This window comes from Entelurus aequoreus, linkage group LG16, assembly GCF_033978785.1.
Source record: "Entelurus aequoreus isolate RoL-2023_Sb linkage group LG16, RoL_Eaeq_v1.1, whole genome shotgun sequence".
Taxonomy (NCBI): Eukaryota; Metazoa; Chordata; class Actinopteri; order Syngnathiformes; family Syngnathidae; genus Entelurus; species Entelurus aequoreus.
The window spans coordinates 3,312,481-3,336,260 of NC_084746.1; the positions used below are offsets into that span (position 1 = coordinate 3,312,481).

A 23,780-nucleotide genomic window follows, 5' to 3' on the forward strand; every position below is an offset into this window, starting at 1 on the left:
CGCTACCGCTCCCTCTCTTCTCTCGCCCACACACTCACTGACGTCACTCACCTCACGGCCACACACATACGCTACTGTCATAACATTTTCTTTCCAATTCATTAATTAGGCAACTAATTTGAAACTGGTGTGGGTGGCTCTATATATACTAGCCCACTGCAGACACATGCAGAAATCAACAAGGAATCGAAAAGTATTAAATCTGTGACAAAAATAATATCCGCTCTGTCTAAACGATACCGTTTGATCAGCTGCTCGTCATCAAAAAAACAACAACATTGTTCCGTTCCCTGAATGTTCGCGCACGTCTCTCTCGCCTCAGTGCCATCCCCTGCTGGCAACTCCTAACCACTTAAGACACCTCTGAAGGTCTCTTAAATATCGTGGAGAGTAGGAGTGATTCTTAGACTTAAGAACGTTGATAAAAAGCTTTTATTCTTAAGTTTGAGAGTAGGACTAAATTTCGCAAATTCTCAGGACTTAAGTGTAAAATGGCACTCTAAGAAGCTTGATAAGTACGGCCCCTGGTCTCCTTAGACGCATCCATGCGGACTGGCCACTGGCTGAGAGTTTGTGGGTGGCCGAGGGTGGAGTCGGCTCTCTTGGTTGCTTTGTTGGGTCTGCTCCTGTCTCTGGCCATGCTCCCTCCACCCCAACAGACGATGGTGTGGAACACCGCAGAGGCCACTACAGTGTATATGTTTTTTTACTTTTGTGGCTGTGTGTATAAATGGCTGGTTGCATGAGCTCTGCTATTTTAATGTCATTTGTGCCCTTTTACACACGTTTAAATGTGCTATGGCTATTAAGTTTTTTTTCCTTGGCCTCAGTCTGGACCCCCTCTCCAGGGGCCCAGGCTTAGACTGGCTTAGACTATTTTTTTCTTTCTCTTTTCCACTGCAGTTCGAGCCCTTAAAAAGGCATTAAGGAAGCTTCTCCAGGATGGCAGAAGAAATAAAACAGCTCTTTAAATTGTTACTTTTGTATCCCTGACAAAACATTCACTTAAAGTTTCAACGTACAGTAAAATTGTTGGTATATTTTTGGATCCACTATGGACTGGACTCTCACACTATTAACTAGATCCACTATGGACTGGACTCTCACACTATTAACTAGATCCACTATGGACTGGACTCTCACACTATTAACTAGATCAACTATGGACTGGACTCTCACACTATTAACTAGATCAACTATGGACTGGACTCTCACACTATTAACTAGATCCACTATGGACTGGACTCTCACACTATTAACTAGATCAACTATGGACTGGACTCTCACAATATTATGCGAGATCCACTATGGACTGGACTCTCACACTGTTATGCTAGATCCACTATGGACTGGACTCTCACTATTAGGTTAGATCCACCCTGGACTGGACTCTCACTATTATGTTAGATCCACTATGGACTGGACTCTCACACTATTATGTTAGATCCACTATGGACTGGACTCTCACTATTATGTTAGATCCACCCTGGACTGGACTCTCACTATTATGTTGGATCCACTATGGACTGGACTGTCACACTATTATGTTAGATCCTCTATGGACTGGACTCTCACTATTATGTTAGATCCACCCTGGACTGGACTCTCACTATTATGTTAGATCCACTATGGACTGGACTCTCACTATTATGTTAGATCCACTATGGACTGGACTCTCACTATTATGTTAGATCCACTATGGACTGGACTCTCACTATTATGTTAGATCCACTATGGACTGGACTCTCACACTATTATGTTAGATCCACTATGGACCGGACTCTCACTATTATGTTAGATCCACTATGGACTGGACTCTCACACTATTACGTTAGATCCACTATGGACTGGACTCTCACACTGTTATGCTAGATCCACTATGGACTGGACTCTCACTATTATGTTAGATCCACTATGGACTGGACTCTCACACTATTAGGTTAGATCCACTATGGACTGGACTCTCACACTATTATGTTAGATCCACTATGGACTGTACTCTCACTATTATGTTAGATCCACTATGGACTGGACTCTCACACTATTATGTTAGATCCAATATGGACTGGACTCTCACACTATTATGTTAGATCCACTATGGACTGGACTCTCACACTATTATGTTAGATCCACTATGGACTGGACTCTCACTATTATGTTAGATCCACTATGGACTGTACTCTCACTATTATGTTAGATCCACTATGGACTGAGATAAATTACTCAAAATTACAATAAAAAAATTTTGGCCGGGGGCCGGGCTGTATATATGAGCACTAATTGACTGAAAGAGCATGCACTTGGCGCGATGATGTCATGTTATCCATGGAAAAATGCATTTTTAGACAATATGATTTGCCTGAGCGGCTAGGAGACCCCGAGAGTAACAAGCGGTTGCCTTGTTGCCTTTCCATTAAGAACAATAAATCAGTTTTTAGTATAAGTTTGCTGGTTTCAAGAAATGTAATGCCGAGCGCATATGTCAAGATAATGGCACTAGCATTTACTTCATTTAAGAATATTTTTCAACATATTGAGCAAAAAGGTCTCTTTTTCTACCAAAAAAAGTGCACTTGTCAGTGAGAATATACTCATTCTAAAGTATTTTTGGGTTCATTGAGGTTAGCTTATTTTACTTGTTTTGGAAAATCTTGACAAGCCAAATTTTCTTGTTCTATTGGCAGATATTTAGCTTTTTCCCCCAAATAAAATACCCCTCATTTTTGTATTTTTTTTTTCTTGTTTTTGACCACTGACCTTTTGCAGTGCACAGTAAATTACATTCTGAGGTTTAGAAATCTAAATTCAAAGCTGCATGATCCCACGGAGATGGGAAATTGACAAAAACGCCTGCATAATTGGTTGATCACTTTTAATTCACCTGTTAAAGTAGTCAGTTTATGCAATTCTAGAATACAACTTCTGTGTTAGGACTAACTGAAACAGCAAAGCTATACATTAAAGCAGGAGTCACCAACCTTTTTGAGAGCAAGAGCTACTTCTTGGGTAGTGATTAATGCGAAGGGCTACCAGTTTGATACACACTTAAATAAATTGCCAGAAATAGCCAATTTGCTCCATTTACCTTTAACTCTATGTTATTAATATTTACACTTAATTGAACAGTTTAAAAGACAAAACACGAAAAAAAAAAAGACAAATTTTGAAACAGTTTATCTTCAATTTCGACTCTTTAAAATTCAAACTTCAACCGAAAAAAAGGAGAAAAAATTGCTAATTTGAATCTTTTTGAAAAAATAAAAAAAATAATTTATGGATCATTGGTAATTTTTCCTGATTAAGATTAATTTTAGAATTTTGATGACATGTTTTAAATAGGTTAAAATCCCATCTACACTTTGTTAGAATATATAACAAATTGGACCAAGCTATATTTCTAACAAAGACAAATCATTTCTTCAAGATTTTCCAGAACAAAAATTTTAAAAGAAATTCAAAAGACTTTGAAATAAGATTTAAATTTGATTCTACAGATTTTCAACATTTGCCAGAATATTTTTTTTAAATTTTAATCATAAGTTTGAAGAAATATTTCAAATTTGCCGAAAAAACAGAAGCTAAAATGAATTAAATTAAAATGTATTATTCTTTACAATAAAAAAAATAAATTTACTTGATTGATTTAAATTGTCAGGAAAGAAGAGGAAGTAATTTAAAAGGTCAAAAGGTATACGTGTTTAAAAATCCTAAAATCATTTTTAAGGTTGTATTTTATCTCTAAAATTGTCTTTCTGAAAGTTATAAGAAGCAAAGTAAAAAAATTTATGAATTTATTTAAAGTGAAGACCAAGTCTTTAAAATATTTTTTGGATTTTCAAATTCTATTTGAGTTTTGTCTCTTAGAATTAAAAATGTCGGGCAAAGCGAGATCAGCTTGCCTGTAAATAAATAAAATTTAAAAAAATCGAGGCAGCTCACTGGTAAGTGCTGCTATTTGAGCTATTTTTAGAACAGGCCAGCGGGCTACTCATCTGGTCCTTACGGGCTACCTGGTGCCCGCGGGCACCGCGTTGGTGACCCCTGCATTAAAGTATAAATTCCTGCAGGTATAATAGAATGTTTTTAAAGCTCATTTCAATCCATACATAACATTCCTTCCGTTTAATCACAACACACTCCTAGGCCATTTCAACCATTTCATTTTAATATTGCTCATCACTCATCACAGCCTGTTTGTTTGGTGGCAATCATGCGGCTCACGTCGATGTTTTTGCTGGCAAACGTCTCCTTGGCTTTTTCGACGGCGGACTCCGGCAGGGTACGCGTCCGCGCCAGGATCCAGGCGAACTCCAGGTGGAAGACCCTCAGGACGTCCGTGCAGGAGTAGACGAGGGCCGTGTTGACGTAGTCCGTGGACAGGATCCAGTAGGGGGAATAGGGCAGCACTGTTTAGTGAGACACAAACAAAAAAGGGTGCTAAAGGATAGCATCTTTCTACAAGGAAAAATAAGAAGCGAAGCATGCGACAACTGGAAAGTTCGATCTTGCCATAGGAGAAGCTTATTCCAAGCTTGGCAGGATGCTTCTGATCCTCTACGACGCCAGTGCCTTCAATCTTCCTCAGCGATCCTTTTCTGGTCAAGATAAATCCGCTCACATTTCAGTAAAAATGTACACCCTGCAACATACTTGCCAACCCTCCGGAATTTTCCGGGAGACTCCCGAAAATACCATTCTCCTGAATTTCTCCCGATTTCCAGCCGGACAACTATATTGGGGGCGTGTCTTAAAGGCCTACTGAAAGCCACTACTAGTGACCACGCAGTCTGATAGTTTATATATCAATGATGAAATCTTAACATTGCAACACATGCCAATACGGCCGGGTTAACTTATAAAGTGACATTTTAAATTTCCCGCCACACTTCCGGTTGAAAACGTCTAGATATGACGACGTATGCGCGTGACGTCGATGGTTGATACGGAAGTATTCGGACACATTGAATCCAATACAAAAAAGCTCCGTTTTCATCCCAAAATTCCACAGTATTCTGGACATCTGTGTTGGTGAATCTTTTGCAATTTGTTTAATGAACAATGGAGACTGCAAAGAAGAAAGTTGGAGGTGGGATCGGTGTATTAGCGGCTGGCTGCAGCAACACAACCAGGAGGACTTTGAGATGGATAGCAGACGCGCTACGGTGAGTACAGCTTTGGCTTCCAAACATTTGATGGCTTGCCCGTACCTGCGTGTCGCTATGTGCATGTCACGTACGTAACTTTGGGGAAATATATGTTTCTTGCCGACTCTGATGGCGGCCGGGGTGTCGTCGAAAGCTACAACGCCCGCTGCCGTCCCGTAGCCAAGTTAGCTTCAATGGTGTCGTTCGCAACAGCATTGTTAAGCTTCGCCTAGCTGGAAATTATTAACCGTGCATTTACATGTCCATGGTTTAATAGTATTGTTTGTCTATCCTTCCAGTCAGGGGTTTATTTATTTTGTTTCTATCTGCATTTGAGCCCGATGCTATCACGTTAGCTCAGTAGCTAAAGAGCTTCACCGATGTATTGTCGTGGAGATAAAAGTCACTGTGAATGTCCATTTCACGTTCTCGACTCTCATTTTCAAGAGGATATAGTATCCGAGGTGGTTTAAAACACAAATCCGTGATCCACAATAGAAAAAGGAGAAAGTGTGGAATCATTTTAGACAATATGATTTGCCTGAGCGGCTAGGAGACCCCGAGAGTAACAAGCGCTTGCCTTGTTTTCTTTCCGTTAAGAACAATAAATTAGTTTTTAGTATAAGTTTGCTGGTTTCGGGAAATGTAATGCCGAGCGCATATCATTATGTCAAGATAATGGCACTAGCGTTTACTGTATTTAAGAATATTTTTCAACATATTGAGCAAAAATGGTATTTTTTATTTTCTACCAAGAAAAGTGCACTTATTAGAGAGAATATACTTATTTTAGGGTATTTTGGGGTTCATTGAGGTTAGCTAATTTTACTTGTTTTGAAAAGTCTTGACCAGCCAAATGTTCTTGTTCTATTGGCAGATAATTTTGCTTAGTTCAAATAAAATACCCCTCATTTTTGTATTTTTTTTTCTTGTTTTTGAACACTGACTTTTTGCAGTGTACATACACATACACACATATGTATATGCACACTACCGTTCAAAAGTTTGGGGTCACCCAAACAATTTTGTGGAATAGCCTTCATTTCTAAGAACAAGAATAGACTGTCGAGTTTCAGATGAAAGTTCTCTTTTTCTGGTAATTTTGAGCGTTTAATTGACCCCCACAAATGTGATGCTCCAGAAACTCAATCTGCTCAAAGGGAGGTCAGTTTTGTAGCTTCTGTAACAAGCTAAAGTGTTTTCAGATGTGTGAACATGATTGCACAAGGGTTTTCTAATCAATTAGCCTTCTGAGCCAATGAGCAAACACATTGTACCATTAGAACACTGGAGTGATAGTTGCTGGAAATGGGCCTCTATACACCTATGTAGATATTGCACCAAAAAACAGACATTTGCAGCTAGAATAGTCATTTACCACATTAGCAATGTATAGATTAGGGGTCACCAACCTTTTTGAAAGCAAGAGCTACTTCTTGGGTAGTGATTAATGCGAAGGGCTACCAGTTTGATACACACTTAAATAAATTGCCAGAAATAGCCAATTTGCTCAATTTACCTTTAACTTTATGTTATTAATTAATGATATTTACACTTAATTGAACGGTTTAAAAGAGGAGAAAACACGAAAAAAATGACAATTAAATTTTGAAACAGTTTATCTTCAATTTCGACTCTTCAAAATTCAACCGAAAAAAAGAAGAGAAACACTTAAAAAAAAGAATTTATGGAACATCATTAGTAATTTTTCCTGATTAAGACTAATTTTAGAATTTTGATGACATGTTTTAAATAGGTTAAAATCCAATCTGCACTTTGTTAGAATATATAACAAATTGGACCAAGCTATATTTCTAACAAAGACAAATTGTTATTTCTTCTAGATTTTCCAGAACAAAAATTTTAAAAGAAATTCAAAATACTTTGAAATAAGATTTAAATTTGATTCTACAGATTTTCTAGATTTGCCAGAATATTTTTTTTGAATTTTAATCATAACAAGTTTGAAGAAATATTTCGCAAATATTCTTCGTTGAAAAAACAGAAGCTAAAATGAAGAATTAAATTAAAATGTATTTATTATTCTTTACAATAAAAAAATAAATTTACTTGAACATTGATTTAAATTGTCAGGAAAGAAGAGGAAGGAATTTAAAAGGTAAAAAGGTATGTGTTTAAAAATCCTAAAATCATTTTAAGGTTGTATTTTTTCTCTAAAATTGTCTTTCTGAAAGTTATAAGAAGCAATATAAAAAAATTAATGAATTTATTTAAACAAGTGAAGACCAAGTCTTTAAAATATTTTCTTGGATTTTCAAATTCTATTTGAGTTTTGTCTCTCATAGAATTAAAAATGTCGAGCAAAGCGAGACCAGCTTGCTAGTAAATAAATACAATTTCAAAAATAGGAGGCAGCTCACTGGTAAGTGCTGCTATTTGAGCTATTTTTAGAACAGGCCGGCGGGCTACTCATCTGGTCCTTACGGGCTACCTGGTGCCCGCGGGCACCACGTTGGTGACCCCTGGTATAGAGTGTATTTCTTTAAAGTTAAGACTAGTTTAAAGTGATCTTCATTGAAAAGTACAGTGCTTTTCCTTCAAAAATAAGGACATTTCAATGTGACCCCAAACTTTTGAACGATGGTGTATATATATAAGAAATACTTGAATTTCCGTGAATGCTAGCTATAAATATACTCCTCCCCCTTAATCCCGCCCCAATTTGGAGGTCTCAAGGTTGGCAAGTACGCCCTGCAATGATCTTTGTGCACAAAAAAGGCCCGGCCCAAACTCACAGCATTTGCGAGCTGACCACTCGGAAGGAGTTGTTCGTCCTAAAAGTGAAGTTTGTCTCCATGCAGCATCCCTTTTCAAACTGAGTCGGCAGTCGTCCGATTTCAAACCACCTGCCCATGAACTGCGAGGAGATACAAACAAAGTTCTGAAAGTGCACAATCTCCAACATATTTAAGCAAGTAGCTGCTCTACCGGTTTGACGTCGAACGAGGCCTGAACGTCCGGTTCTGGACACGACCCCCAGTGGGGCACCTGAGCTCCGACCAGAGGGACGATGAACGCCACAAGCATTAAAGAAATAGCCATTGTCAGATTGGCCTTCAGTACCTGAAAACATGATCAAATAAACCCACACATGACTGATACCAAGTAAAAGTACAAACATACATACTGTACATATTAAAGTTAAAGTACCAATGATAGTCACACACACACTAGGTGTGGTGAAAAGCGTCCTCTGCATTAGACCCATCCCCTTCTTCCACCCCCTGGGAGGTGAGGGGAGCAGTGAGCAGCAGCGGTGGCCACACCCAGGAATCATTTTTGGGTGATTTAACCCCCAATTCCAACCCTTGATGCTGAGTGCCAAGCAGGGAGGTAATGGCTCCCATTTTTATAGTCTTTGGTACGACTCGGCCGGGGTTTGAACTCACGACCTACCCATCTCAGGTCGGATACCCTAACCACTAGGCCACCGAGTACCTACACTCATGCATATAATCACATTTCAAACATGGACGTTGTTGCCCTAGGGCGGGGGTCAGCAACCCGCGGCCAGCACCGCCCTAGTGGCTTCCTGGACCTCTTTCAGAGATGTGTGAAAATGGAAAAATATATTTTTTGTTTTAATATATTTTCTGTAGGAGGACAAACATTCCTAACTGTTAGAAATCCCACTGTTTATGTTATACATGCGTCACTGATGAGAGTATTTGTCAAGCACCGTTTTGTCCTACTAATTTCAGCGATCCTTGAACTCATCATAGTTTGTTTACATGTACAACTTTCTCAGACTCTGCCACAGAAAGACATTTTATGCCACTCCTTTGTCTCATTTTGTCCACCAAACGTTGTATACTATGTGTGCACGCACAAAGGTGATGTTATTGACTTGTTGGAGTGCTAATCAGGCATATTTGGTCACTGCATGACAGCTAGCTAATCGATGCTAACATGCTATTTAGGCTAGCTGTATGTACATAGCGCATCATTATGCCTCGTATGTAGCTATATTTGAGCTCATTTAATTCCCTTTACTTATGCACTTATAGTTGTTTGAGTGCCATGTTGTTCCAGACCACAGCAAACGTTAGCCAGCTTGCAAAGATTGTAATAAATCTATTAGAAGAAGACAGCCGGCCGTTTCCTTAAAGTTGGACACACATCTATACCTTTGGCCATTCTAAGCCAGTAATTTCCAGGAGCTATCTCGTCCTGTAAGAAGCCTCCATTTTACTAATGATTTCCAATGTTGTAAAAATGTGTACAATAAAAATGTAAATACAACATTTCTGTCAACAAAGATTTGCATCAGCCTTTGATAGTAGTCTAACTAATAGACATTTACATCATTTGTTGCCTTCATTATAACACTTATATAAGGCTTTTAATTTTTTTGACAAAGCTTAACCTATTTTTACTATAACAATCTACAAGGTTGATACAGTTTGCTTTCTTTTGTATTTCAAGTTATCAGTACATATATGTATTGTGGCATTTGAAACTATTGTTAAGGAGGTAATTATTGTTATTCATTATCAACGGTGCTATTTCTATTGGTATTGCACCATTTGTAGTTTAATAATGCTCATTGTAATTTATTTCACTAACTCACTTTTGCTGTCATATTTGTACATTTCCTATTTGCTGATGCTGTTGTGTTATTGTCTCATCCCCGCAATGTACCCCTCTGTATCAAATATAAATCCACAAGACAAGTGTCCCACACTTCTTTGTAAAGTAAATCTGTACAACAAATATGGTCATCTACATCAACTATATGATTTGTTGGAGTAGCTGGACAGGACAAAAATAAATAAAATGACATCAAGTAGCATAATATTGGTCAATATCACCACATTCAACTAAATAGTGCAAATTAAGTCACTTTTCTACACAGAACATGGCAGTTATATTTGTTTGACTTGGGACTATTACACTGCAAAAACTGAAATCTATGTAAGAATAAATCTCAAATAAGGGTGATATTTGCTTATTTTCTGTCTGATAAGATCATTCTTCTCACTAAGCAGATTTGATGATAGAGTGTTTTACTTGTTTTGGTCCTAAATGATCTCAGTAAGATATTACAGCTTGTTGCTGAGATTTGATGAGCTATATTGAGTAAAACATGCTTGAAACTAGAATATCAACTGTTGCAAAGCTGTGTCATCAACACTCACAAGTAGAAAACTACTTTTTTAAAGTCATCATTTCTTATTTCAAGCATGAAAAAATAAATCATGATGCCGAGCGCATATCATTATGTCAAGATAATGGCACTAGCATTTACTTCATTTAAGAATATTTTTCAACATATTGAGCACAAAGGTATTTTTTTTCTACCAAGAAAAGTGCACTTGTTATTAGTGAGAATATACTTATTTTAAGCTATTTTTGGGTTCATTGAAGTTAGCTAATTTTACTTGTTTTGCAAAGTCTTGACAAGCCAAATTTTCTTGTTTTATTGGCAGATAATTTTGCTTAGTTCAAATAAAATACCCCTCATTTTTGTATTTTTTTTCTTGTTTTTGAACACTGACTTTTTGCAGTGTACATTATTGTGATTGTAAAATGTGAACAGCTTGTATGTGGTCGTCTACAAAACTTGGCTTTCTGGTTTTAGTAATAAAACATGTTATAAATGATAAATGATAAATGGGTTATACTTGTATAGCGCTTTTCTACCTTCAAGGTACTCAAAGCCCTTTGACAGTATTTCCACATTCACCCATTCACACACACATTCACACACTGATGGCGGGAGCTGCCATGCAAGGCGCTAACCAGCAGCCATCAGGAGCAAGGGTGAAGTGTCTTGCCCAAGGACACAACGGACATGACTAGGAAGGTAGAAGGTGGGAATTGAACCCCAGTAACCAGCAACACTCCGATTGCTGGCACAGCCACTCTACCAACTTCGCCACGCCGTCCCTGTTACCGAATTATATCTTTTATACACATCTTGCATAAGTGTTCACTTACAAAAAAAGTTTGTATAAAATTATATTTTTCCACTTAAAACTCAAACATAGGTTATATATAGGGATGTCCGATAATGGCTTTTTGCCGATATCCGATATTCCGATATTGTCCAACTCTTTAATTACTGATACCGATATCAACCGATACCGATATATGCAGTCGTGGAATTAACACATTATTATGCCTAATTTGGACAACCATGTATGGTGAAGATAAGGTACTTTTTTAAAAAAATTATAAAATAAAGATAAATAAATTAAAAACATTTTCTTGAATAAAAAAGAAAGTAAAACAATAAAGAAACAGTTACATAGAAACTAGTAATTAATGAAAATGAGTAAAATTAACTGTTAAAGGTTAGTACTATTAGTGGAGCAGCAGCACGCACAATCATGTGTGCTTACGGACTGTATCCCTTGCAGACTGTATTGATATATATTGATATATAATGTAGGAAGCACAATACTAATAAAAGAAAGAAACAACCCTTTTGTGTGAATGAGGAGGGAGGTTTATTGGGTTGGTGCACTAATTGTAAGTGTATCTTGTGTTTTTTATGTTGATTTAATTTTTTTTTTTAAACAAAAAACAAAAAAAAACGATACCGATAATAAAAAAAACGAAACCGATAATTTCCGATATTACATTTTAACGCATTTTATTATCGGACATCCCTAATATTGAGCAAAAAGGTATTTTTTTGTACTAAGAAAAGTGCACTTGTTATTAGTGAGAATATACTTATTTTAAGGTATTTTTGGGTTCATTGAGGTTAGCTAATTTGATCTGTTTTGCAAAGTCTTGACAAGCCAAATTTTCTTGTTCTATTGGCAGATAATTTTGCTTAGTTCAAATAAAATACCCCTCATTTTTGTATTTTTTTTCCTTGTTTTTGAACACTGACTTTTTGCAGTGTACATTATTGTGATTGTAAAATGTAGTTTTTGGTGAACAGCTTGTATGTGGTCGTCTACAAAACTTGGTTATAAAACTTGTTACTGAATGATATATTTTATACAGCTTGCATAAGTGTTCACTTATAAAACAAGTTTGTATAAAATTATATTTTTCCACTTAAAACTCAAACATAGGTTATATACTTAGATATACATAAGAATGCTTTAAATCAGTGGTCCACAACCTTTTTGTAACTGCGGTCAATGCTTGAAAATTTGTCCCACGGGGGGATATGTTTTTGTCTCTGTCTTTAAGAAATAAAATTAGGGATGTCCGATAATATCGGCCGATAAATGCGTCGGAAATTATCGGTATCGGTTTTTTTATTATCTGTATTGGTTTTTTTTTTGTTAAATCCACACACACACACACACACACACACACACACACACACACACACACACACACACACACACACACACACACACACACACACACACACACACACACACACACACACACACACACACACACACACACACACACACACACACACACACACACACACACACACACACACACACACACACACACACACACACACACACACACACACACACACACACACACACACACACACACACACACACACACACACACACACACACACACACACACACACACACACACACACACACACACACACACACACACACACACACACACACACACACACACACACACACACACACACACACACACACACACACACACACACACACACACACACACACACACACACACACACACACACACACACACACACACACACACACACACACACACAATATATATTATATTTTTTAATTGTAATTTTGAAGAATTTATCTGAATGTGTATGAACTATTTGTTCAAAACAGTTTGAAATGTCATGTTTCAATAGTCAGTTTACTGTACTGTGCCAAATGTACTACTATATGAGTACATATTTTCTATTGTTTCATTGAAAAGAAAACAGCAAAGTCCATTTGGCTGTCATTTGTGTCAAAACCATGATTTATTATTTCATGCTTGAAATAAAAAAAGATGACTTTAAAAAAGTAGTTTTGTACTTGTGAGTGTTGATGACACAGCTTTGCAACAGTTGATATTCTAGTTTCAAGCATGTTTTACTCAATATAGCTCATCAACTCTCAGCTGTAATATCTTACTGAGATCATTTAGGACCAAAACACTTAAAACAAGTAAAACACTCTAACATAAAATCTGCTTAGTGAGAAGAATTATCTTATCAGACAGAAAATAACAAATATCACCCTTATTTGAGATATTTCATCTTACTTAGATTTGAGTTTATGCAGCGCTAGATAGTACAACAATAGTCCTTACCTCGCAGTCAGCCTGGATGAACGCTAAGATGCTGCAGAGTGTGAGGTCAGAGCCAAAGTGTCGTCTCAGCGTCATCAATGGAGATCTTTGTGCAGCCCGCACTTTATTTGAGACTTGAAGTCAGCTATTAGCTAATTGGAATCACAAGGTGCAGACTTGTTATTGAAACATTGTTCCTTCCCCTCCGGTGCTACGTAGCATCGTGCTAACAAGTCCATCCTCGGCAGCAAAACAGCATGGTCTTATCCTCTTAACTTTCTTATGATTATGATTATTTCTCCAAATCCACTTTGCGCAAAGAGGTTTAATTGATTTTGCCACAGTCAGACAACTGAGGATGTGGAGTTAATCCTCCACGGTGCAATTGTTTCTCACTTTTACCAACGTGTTTGTGGCCCCACTTTGCTCTAATTCAGACACCTGGTTGCAGAGCTGCAGGGCATCAAGCAAATCAGGAGCACCTGTGTCCAATTAGGGTGTGCTTCTTCTCTGATGGGTTCTGGCGGCCTTAAATACGGACGAGCGTGAACCTTGGAGTGCAACTTGGTGTTCTGCAGGTGTTGAGATAACAAGATGAAGGCCTTGCAGGTTGTTTTCGTGACTCTGCTGTATTCCCTGACCGTCTCAGCTCAGGTGTTGAAACCTGGCAAGTGTCCCGACAATGTCGCCGTGCAGGCCGACTTTGACGTCACCAAGGTAAGCTTCGTTGTTACTAGTAATTGTCCTTATTACAATGACTTTGAGGAGAGACTAAGTAAAATGTTTCACTTTGGGTGTTTTCTGCAGTACGTTGGCAAGTGGTATGACATCAAGAGGCTACCGGCGTCCTTCCAGAACGGCGAGTGTGCTACTGCCCTCTACACCTTAAGAAGTCCTGGAGTCATTGGCGTCCTCAACAGTGAGCTGCTGTGAGTACGCACAGACATCCTTTCCTTATACTTGAGACACTTTTTCAAATATACTTAAAATAATCATGCAGCAGCACACAATACGGTGCATCGACTACCAATGCTGTTCTATGCACACCAGGCCACAAGTGTAACATCTTATAAAAACATAAGCATGTGCATTTCGAATACCCTTCCCCAAAAATGTGACATGTATGTAACTACACTGCAAAAAGTCAGTGTTTAAAAACAAGAAGAAAAAAATACAAAAATGAGGGGTATTTTACTTGAATTAAGCAAAATTATCTGCCACAAAGGAGGTTGAGAAAACTATTTGAGAAGTGGGATACACTGAGGAGAGCTCATGTATGTATGCCACTGATCTCAATTATGTCTCTTATTTTGAAGGAGAATAAAAAGAGAAAGAAATGAGATCTTAAGTCTTGATTATTTCTCTTAAATGTCTTAACAAAGCCATATCTCAAATTTGAGAACAAATTGAGTGTGCAATTTAAATATTCATTATCTGACTTAATTAGAAATTACACACAAAAAAAATACTCAAATATTGAAAGTTGTATTGCTTTATTTGGCTATACAAAATAAGATATAAATGTAAATGTAGTTAATTAGTACATCTTATGATATAGTTTTGCTTTGCTATGGGTACTCTTATTTTTTATTTTTTTTAAATAAAAGTGATAACCGCACTTTCATAAACTCACGGACTGGGGATACTGCTCCATTTAACGAAGCAAACTGGCATGCTAATGTCTGGTTAGCTTAAATGCTAACATGAATACAAGGGACAATAACATCTTCCCCATTAAGACACACCCAAATATAAACTTGAGTGTCCGCCCTGAGATGGGTAGGTCGTGAGTTCAAACCCCGGCCGAGTCATACCAAAGACTATAAAAATGAGAGCCATTACCTCCCTGCTTGGCACTCAGCATCAAGGGTTGGAATTGGGGGGTTAAGTGATCAAGGGTGATGGGTCAAATGCAGAGAATTTCGCCACACCTAGTGTGTGTGTGTGTGACAATCATGGGTATTGTAACTTTTTGAATTTTAAACACTGCTGTCTGGGCAGCTAATATTAAATAGTGCACAGGGTGGATGTCTAATCAGAGGACTGACCGTGTCTACAACAGGAAGTGAGGGTACATAAACCAAACATGCAACACATTAAAAACCTTTGTGTATCTTATTTGTAAACTTCTAAGCCAGAACATGTTTGTTGTGCCAAGAAAGTTTTTTTTTTTTTTAATAAAGTGTCTAATTCTTCTCCCTGTAGCGCTGATGGTTCCATTCATACGGTTAATGGCTCAGTTTGGGTGACGGATCCTGAAGAACCTGCCAAGATGGAGGTCTTTTTCTCTGAAAGTATGTTTCACATTTTGTAGTTTGTTTGTTTTTTCCAAAAGCCGTGACTTTTCACCTCCTTTCAGTGGCATTTCCTGGCAACTACTGGGTGCTGTCCACTGACTACGTCGGTCACGCTGTGGTCTACAGCTGTCAAGACCTGGGCCAGGTCCACGAACTGCTGGCCTGGATCTTGAGCAGGAAGCCCACTCTGAGCAAAAGCAAGCTGGAGCGATTGCACGGCCTTCTGACCGCCGCTGATGTCAACGTGGACCAAATGATCGTCTCCAACCAAGACCCCGTTTATTGTAGCGCTAAGCACTAGTGTGTTCCTACATCAATAAAGAATTAAATACAAATGTCATTTTTGTGATTTTTATTTGTTCAAGTGGAACTTTTTAGTTTTATTGCATCCAACAAGTTGGGTCATTGGTTCATGGCCTTGCAGTAAACCTCATCCTGATTGGTGCTGAGCAGCTTGTCCACTCTGACACCGATGGCCATCAAAGTGCTGTGCAGCTCCTCCAGAGTCTCCTCTGCTATGGCGGGCCTCCTGCTCAGGATCCAAGCGGAGTCCACGTGGCCCACACCGAAATCTGTGCAGCTGTAGACCAGAGCGTAGTTGCTGTAGTCTGATGCCAGGACCCAGTAAGGCCCAGGGGGGGTATCTGTTGGGGTAAAGGGGAGAGATGGGTCAGAGACCTGTTGAACCAAAGCTACTGTAGGGAAGGTTGTGTGTATTTTTAAAACTAACCCTCAAAGAAGGACACTTGCAGCTTGGCAGGCTCAGAGGGGTCTTTAGCAGTGGCGGACCCAGTTATTGAGCTGACGCGCCCATCAGCACTGTGGACCCAAAGAGTATTATAGAGCTATGTGACTCTCTTCAATAGGTACACCTGCACAATCAAGTTACAGCTAGGGGTTTGGGTTGTGTTTGTACTGGAAAGTCTGGAAAGTCCCATGATTGTCAATGCTGAAGAAATTTCAAAACCTTCAGTGTGTATTGGCTATCCTGGGGGTCGGCAACCCGCTCTTTAGCGCCGCCCTAGTGGCTCTCTGGAGATTTTTCAAAAATGTATGAAGAATGGAAAAAGATGAGGGGAAAAAAAATCTATTTTTTTGTTTTAGTATGGTTTCTGTAGGAGGACAAACCTCCCTAATTGTTATAAAGCACACTGTTTATATTAAACATCCTTCACTGATTCGAGTATTTGGCGAGCGCCGTTTTGTCCTACTAATTTTGGTGGTCCTTGAACTCACCGTATAGTTTGTTTACATAACTTTCTCCGACTTTCTAGGACGTGTTTTATGCCACTTCTTTTTCGGTCTCATTTTGTCCACCACACTTTTAACGTTGAGCATGAGTGCACGAAGGTGAGTTTTGTTGATGTTATTGACTTGTGTGGAGTGCTAATCAGACATATTTGGTCACTGCATGACTGCAAGCTAATCGGTGCTAACATGCTAGTTAGGCTAGCTATGTGTACATATTGCATCATTATGCCTCATTTGTAGCTATATTTGAGGTCATTTAATTTCCCTTAAGTCCTCTTAATTCAATGTATATCTCATGACACACTATCTGTATGTAATATGGCTTTTAATTTTTTGCGGCTCCAGACAGATTTGTTTTTGTATTTTTGGTCCAATATGGCTCTTTCAACATTTTGGGTTGCCGACCCCTGGGCTATCCTTTCAAACAGGCAAATTCCAAAACTAAACTGCAAAAGTAGCAGATTTTTAGGGCTGGAGACACAAACCACTTTAAAATATAGACCTGTTTCTTTCCTTCCAGTTTTCTAAAATCATTCTCTAACAGATTTGATAAATTCATAAACCAACGTTGAACACTTGCGGAGAAGCTATACGGCTACAGAGCAAATATTTCAATGTCAATGGCATTATTCGAAATAAGGGAATTACCAATGCAATTGGTAAACTATCATTTGACACAATCATATCTTCATTAACAAGAACAGTATGGCATCAAAGGGTTGGTCTTGAACTAGGTAAGAAGCTACTTAACCAACAGGGAGCAATAAGAACATCTAGTGAAATGTCAACAGCGCAAGAAAAATATTGGGGGCCTACCACAGATCAATACTGGGGCCAAAATTGTCCATGTCTATAGAAACAATTGGTTTTTTTGTTTGTTTTTTGTTTGTTTTTTTGTCCTGTCCAGCATCTCAGGTAAATCATATAGTAGATGTAGATGCCCGTATCGGCTGTTCAGATTTACTTTATAAAAGAGAAGTGTAGGATACTTCTCTTGTTGCCTTATTTGTATTTGACTTTTTCAAATGTATTTATATTATTTGGTGCAGGAGGGGATAGAAAGAGAAAAAAATTAAGACAGAGGGGGAAATTGTGGGGATAAGACAGAGACAAAAACATCAGCAAATAGGATATGTACAAATATGATGGTAAACGTGATAGCAAAGAAGCATTTAGCAAAATAAATACAGAAATGACAATGAGCATTATTGCACTACAAATGGAGCAAGAAAAATACCAATACAAATAGCGCTATTGATAATGAACGATACCAATAATTTACCTCTATTATCAACAATACAGTTGTTCAAATGCAACAATACATGTACGTAATGATAACTAGAGATACAAAAGAATGCAGAAAAATGGAGGGAAAGAAAGAGAAGCAACCTATATTAACCTTGTAGATTGTTATAGTAGCAATAGGTTTAAGCTTTGTCAGTGTGCCGTGTGTTATCCGGGGGAGAAGGTGTAAATCTCGCGCCAGGCCGTACCCATACCCGTAGAAGGTCTGGTATGGGTACGGCCTCTGGTTTCCAACTTTGAATATTCCCGGAATTTTTTGCGATCCCTATTCACAGCTCCGACCTTCGACTTCTGAGGTAAACGGAAGGCTGATGTTTGGATTTGTGTTTGTGTCGTACTAGGGTTTGAGTGGCGGTTTAGATACAGACTAGGTTCATGGCTCAGGCTATCACTGCAAAAAGTCAGTGTTCAAAATAAAATACAAAAATGAGGGGTATTTTATTTGAACTAAGCAAAATTATCTGCCAATAGAACAAGAAAATGTGGCTTGTCAAGACTTTCCAAAACAAGTCAAATTAGCTAACTTCAATGAAGCCAAGAATAGCTTAAAATAAGTATATTCTCACTAATAACAAGTGCACTTTTCTTGGTAGAAAAAAAAATAGAACTTTTTGCTCAATATGTTGAAAAATATTCTTAAATGAAGTAAATGCTAGTGCCATTATCTTGACATAATGATATGCGCTCGGCATTACATTTACTTATACTAAAAACTAATTTATTGTTCTTAATGGAAAGGCAACAAGGCAAGCGCTTGTTACTCTCGGGGTCTCCTAGCCGCTCAGGCAAATCATATTGTCTAAAAAGGCATTTTTCCATGGATAACATGACATCATCGCGCCAAGTGCGTGCTCTTTCAGTCAATTAGTGCGCATATATACAGCGCGGAACCCCGGCCAAAATGTATTTAATTGTAATTTTGAGGAATTTATCTGAATGTGCATGAACTATTTCTGTTCAAAATAGTTAGAAATGTCACATGTTAAATGTTTAAATATTAACTGTCAGTTTACTGTACTGTGCCAACTGTACTACTATATGAGTACGTGTTTTCTATTGTTTCATTGAAAATAAAACAGCAATGTCCATTAGGCTGTCATCTGTTTTAATTATGAGACACAATTGTGTCAAAGTCATGATTTTTTTTTTTCATGCTTGAAATAAGAAATGATTACTTTAAAAAAGTAGTTGTATACTTGTGAGTGTTGATGACACAGCTTTGCAACAGTTGATATTCTAGTTTCAAGCATGTTTTACTCAATATAGCTCATCAAATCTCAGCAACAGGCTGTAATATCTTACTGAGATCATTTAGGACCAAAACACTTAAAACGAGTAAAACACTCTAACATAAAATCTGCTTAGTGAGAAGAATGATCTTATCAGACAGAAAATAAGCAAATATCACCCTTATTTGAGATATTTCATCTTACTTAGATTTCACTTTTTGCAGTGTAGAAAGAGGGCTCCAATAAACACAGTTAGATCAATACCTTTGGGTGTGTCAATCAAAATGCAGCCTGGTTGTCCTTGAAAAGGCACAATGTGTGACAGACTGTACCTAATGAAGTGTCTAGTGAATTGATGAATTGATTAACGTCAGGGGTGTCCAAACTTTTTCCACTGAGGGCCGCACACTGAAAAATCAAAGCAAGCGGGGGCCATTTTGATGTTTTTTATTTTAAAAACCAATATAAGTATAAAAAAGATACATTTAGGCCTCCACTCAGACTTGATCCCGGGGACCCCAAAAGGTTTTGGTCCAAAAAAATATTACAAATGTGTCATTATTTAGTATTATTATTATTATTATTCAAGGTTTAAATCTCTAGATCAACATTAGGTCTATCTGTCAATATAACGCTTTTAAAGATTTAAGTTGTATGCCATTTTTGTCAAGGAAAACCGTGTTTTTTTATGGAAAAAAACACAAAATATGCAATATTTTCCCCCCAATAAAATTTCAAAGTGGAATATTTGAGATTATATAATAATTGGAGTCTTAAAAAGGTCAATAACTCATAACAACATTGATTTTAATTCATTCTTTTTTTGAGCAATGACACTTAAAAAAAAAAAAAAGTCCCACTAAAATTATTGGGGATCCAAAAGGGTACTGCTCAGTAAAGTTAAAAAAATAAATCCAACATTTTTTTTTAACTTTTACCACAATAGTCTCAAGATCAACTTCAAATCAATCCATCATTTATAAGTTTTATTGTTGTTTATGTTTTTTGTTTGTTCGTTTTAGGCCCTTCTTTAAAACACTTTGTTTTTTAAATGGCAACCAAAAAATATGCAACATTTTCCCCCCAAAATATCTCAAAGTGGAATATTTAATGTGAAGTAAATGGAGCCTTAATTCATAATGACATTGATTTTGATTCATTATTATTTTTTAAAGAAAGAAACAGCCTGCATGGCAGCTTTGTGTTATTAGAGTAAATAATGCAACATTTTCTTGTTACATTTCACCTGTTTGCTCTTTTATACCACTTTTTATGTTTTTTTGTTTTTTTTTCATCGTATTTTTAGAATGTGCCGTGGGGCCGTTAAAAAATTACCTGCGGGCATACTTGCCAATCTTGAGACCTCCAATATTGGGAGGTGGGGGGTAGAGGGTGGGGGGTGGGGGGCCTGGGGCGGGGGGCGTGGTTGGGGGCGTGATTATTTACAGCTAGAATTCACCAACTTGAGTATTTCATATATATATGTATGTGTATATATATATATATATATATATATATATATATATATATATATATATATATATATATATATATATATATATATATATATATGTATATGTATATATATATGTATATATATATATATATATATATATATATATATATATATATATATATATATATATATATATATATATATATATATATATATGAAATACTTGACTTTCAGTGAATTCTAGCTCTATATATATATATATGTATATATATATATATATATATATATATATATATATATATATATATATGTGTGTGGGAAAAAATCACAAGACTATTTCATCTCTACAGGCCTGTTTCAGGAGGGGTTTCCTCAAACCTCAGGAGAAAAAAAAAATCTCCTGAGGATTGAGGAAACCCCTCATGAAACAGGCCTGTAGAGATGAAATAGTCTTGTGATTTTTTTCCCACACATACATATTATGCTCTACCACGGTATCGAGCACTATTTTTTGGATAATCTAATTAAGACATATATATATATATATATATATATATATATATATATATATATATATATATATATATATATATATATATATATATATATATATATATATATATATATTTATTTATTTTATTTACATAGAAGAAAAAAAAATACTTGAATTTCAGTGTTCCGGTGGCTATCCATTAGATGGCAGTATTGTCCTGTTTAACTTCTCCGTTCATGATGAGTATATCATTTCGGCCACCGTGTTCAATGGAGAAGTCTGTTCTACAAAATGTACAGGCAACATACCCCTTCCCCTTCGAACTGTCCTGGATGAACTGAAATTCTTGTTTCCATTCGTTTTGGAACTTGCAAGCGTATTTCCTCATCTTGCTCGTCGACGGCGTCGCCATGTCTGTGACTTCCTCGTCCTTCTGCTTCGTCTCCTTGTTGTGTGCGCAGTTGTGCACTCTACTCTCTAAAAGCCCTAGATGTTATGACGTCATTGGGCAGGCAAGCTGTTTATACTGTGGGAAAGCGGACGTGAGAACAGGCTGTCCCCACTCAGGTCCGCATAGAGCTGGAGGGGGCGTGGCCTCCAGCTCCGGCTGAATACCGGGAGTTTGTCGGGAGAAAATCTCTGCCGGGAGGTTGTCGGGAGAGGCGCTGAATACCGGGATTCTCCCGCTAAAAACGGGAGGGTTGGCAAGTATGCCTGCGGGCCGCACTTTGGACACCCCTGATTAACGTGGTTGAACAAGTTGAAAAACGTATTCGGGTGTTACCGTCTAGTGGTCAATTGTACTGTACTGTGCAATCTACTAATAAAAGTTTCAATCAATGAACGGTATTTGCCGCCACACTCACAGTAGCTCGCTGTTGAGGACCCCGACAACTCCGGGGCTCTTCAGGCTGTAGGCGGCAGTGCAACACTGTCCTTTCTGGAAGGACTGAGGCAGCCTCTGGATTTCGTACCACTTCCCCAGATACTGTCAACGCAAATTCAATCGGCAAACCTTATTCGTTCGCGTTCGTCTTACAGAGAGCCAGCTTCGTCTCACCCTCGCGGTGTCGAAGTCCTCCTGGACCGCAGGTTTGGGGCATCTTCCCGGCATGACGACCTGAGCGTTTGCCGTCAGGACGGACAGCAACATCAAGGACATGACCTGCGTGGCAGCCATTTTTCTTTCTTTCTGGCAAACCTGTACAGTGGAAAATGTTGGTAGTCATTCAGTTTAAAATGGCATGGTGTTCACACTCACCTGTTGGCCGTAGAAGTGGTAGTGAAATCTTCGTTTGACGCTCTGTGTTTTTATACATCGCCTCGTATTTACTCCAAAGGCTATCTTATCAGGGAGCGTGGGAAATGTAGCACGTGTGTTGTTTTGTAACTCGCATGATGCTGCTTTCTACAAGTATATGTAGATCATTGCACTCCAACAACTATTTTGGTATTAGTTTAGTTTATTATTATTTCTTCGGTCAGTGGTCAACAAAATGAACAAACACTTGTACATTCATAAATTGAAAATGTTGCAGACCGAAAGGGTTTAGGCCAGGGGTGTCCAAACTTTTTCCACTAAGGGCCGCACACGGAAAAATTAAAGCATGTGGGGGCCGTTTTGATATTTTTCATTTTCATAACAAAATATATGCATTTTTTATTTATTTTACCTTTAGGGGTCCCAGATCATAAAGGGTCTCAGTCATTAAAATGTTAAAAATAAGTCTGATTATTTTTTTTTTTAAATTATTTAACGCTTACAGTAAATTTCTATATCAACTTTAAGTTGATATAAAGCAGGGGTCACCAACCTTTTTGAAACCAAGAGCTACTTCTTGGGTAGTGATTAATGCGAAGGGCTACCAGTTTGATACACACTTAAATAAATTGCCAGAAATAGCCAATTTGCTCAATTTACCTTTAACTCTATGTTATTATTAATAATTAATGATATTTACACTTAATTGAACGGTTTAAAAGAGGAGAAAACACACAAAAAATGACAATTAAAATTTGAAACATAGTTTATCTTCAATTTCGACTCTTTAAAATTCAAAATTCAACCGAAAAAACGAAGAGAGAAACTAGCTAATTTGAATCTTTTGGAAAAAATTTAAAAAATAATTTATGGAACATCATTAGTAATTTTTCCTGATTAAGATTAATTTTAGAATTTTGATGACATGTTTTAAATAGGTTAAAATCCAATCTACACTTTGTTAGAATATATAACAAATTGGACCAAGCTATATTTCTAACAAAGACAAATCATTATTTCTTCTAGATTTTCCAGAACAAAAATTTTAAAAGAAATTCAAAAGACTTTGAAATAAGATTTAAATTTGATTCTACAGATTTTCTAGATTTGCCAGAATA

General features: G+C 37.4%; 4 protein-coding genes across 4 annotated transcripts in view; 2 read left to right on the forward strand and 2 right to left on the reverse strand.

Moving 5' to 3' along the window:
* Positions 1–4,142: 4,142 nt before the first annotated feature.
* On the reverse strand, positions 4,143–13,706 carry apoda.1 (apolipoprotein Da, duplicate 1). The gene is made up of 5 exons (XM_062023811.1): positions 13,392–13,706; positions 8,094–8,228; positions 7,901–8,022; positions 4,510–4,595; positions 4,143–4,406 (listed from the first exon to the last, which is right to left on the reverse strand). The coding sequence occupies exons 1-5, from the start codon at positions 13,464–13,466 to the stop codon at positions 4,177–4,179; spliced, it is 648 nt and encodes a 215-aa protein (XP_061879795.1). The 5' UTR covers positions 13,467–13,706; the 3' UTR covers positions 4,143–4,176.
* Positions 13,707–13,920: 214 nt separating this feature from the next.
* LOC133631524 (apolipoprotein D-like) lies at positions 13,921–16,007 on the forward strand. The gene is made up of 4 exons (XM_062023812.1): positions 13,921–14,087; positions 14,178–14,299; positions 15,576–15,664; positions 15,730–16,007. The coding sequence occupies exons 1-4, from the start codon at positions 13,965–13,967 to the stop codon at positions 15,966–15,968; spliced, it is 573 nt and encodes a 190-aa protein (XP_061879796.1). The 5' UTR covers positions 13,921–13,964; the 3' UTR covers positions 15,969–16,007.
* LOC133631525 (apolipoprotein D-like) lies at positions 16,005–22,696 on the reverse strand. The gene is made up of 5 exons (XM_062023814.1): positions 22,663–22,696; positions 22,462–22,602; positions 22,268–22,389; positions 16,398–16,486; positions 16,005–16,311 (listed from the first exon to the last, which is right to left on the reverse strand). The coding sequence occupies exons 2-5, from the start codon at positions 22,579–22,581 to the stop codon at positions 16,070–16,072; spliced, it is 573 nt and encodes a 190-aa protein (XP_061879798.1). The 5' UTR covers positions 22,582–22,602; positions 22,663–22,696; the 3' UTR covers positions 16,005–16,069.
* Positions 16,899–23,780, forward strand: part of samd7 (sterile alpha motif domain containing 7) — a 51,418-nt gene continuing 44,536 nt past the window's right edge. The window contains exon 1 of the mRNA XM_062023807.1: positions 16,899–17,017. The gene's annotated coding sequence lies outside the window, so the exon portion shown is untranslated. The remainder of the gene's footprint in view (positions 17,018–23,780) is intronic.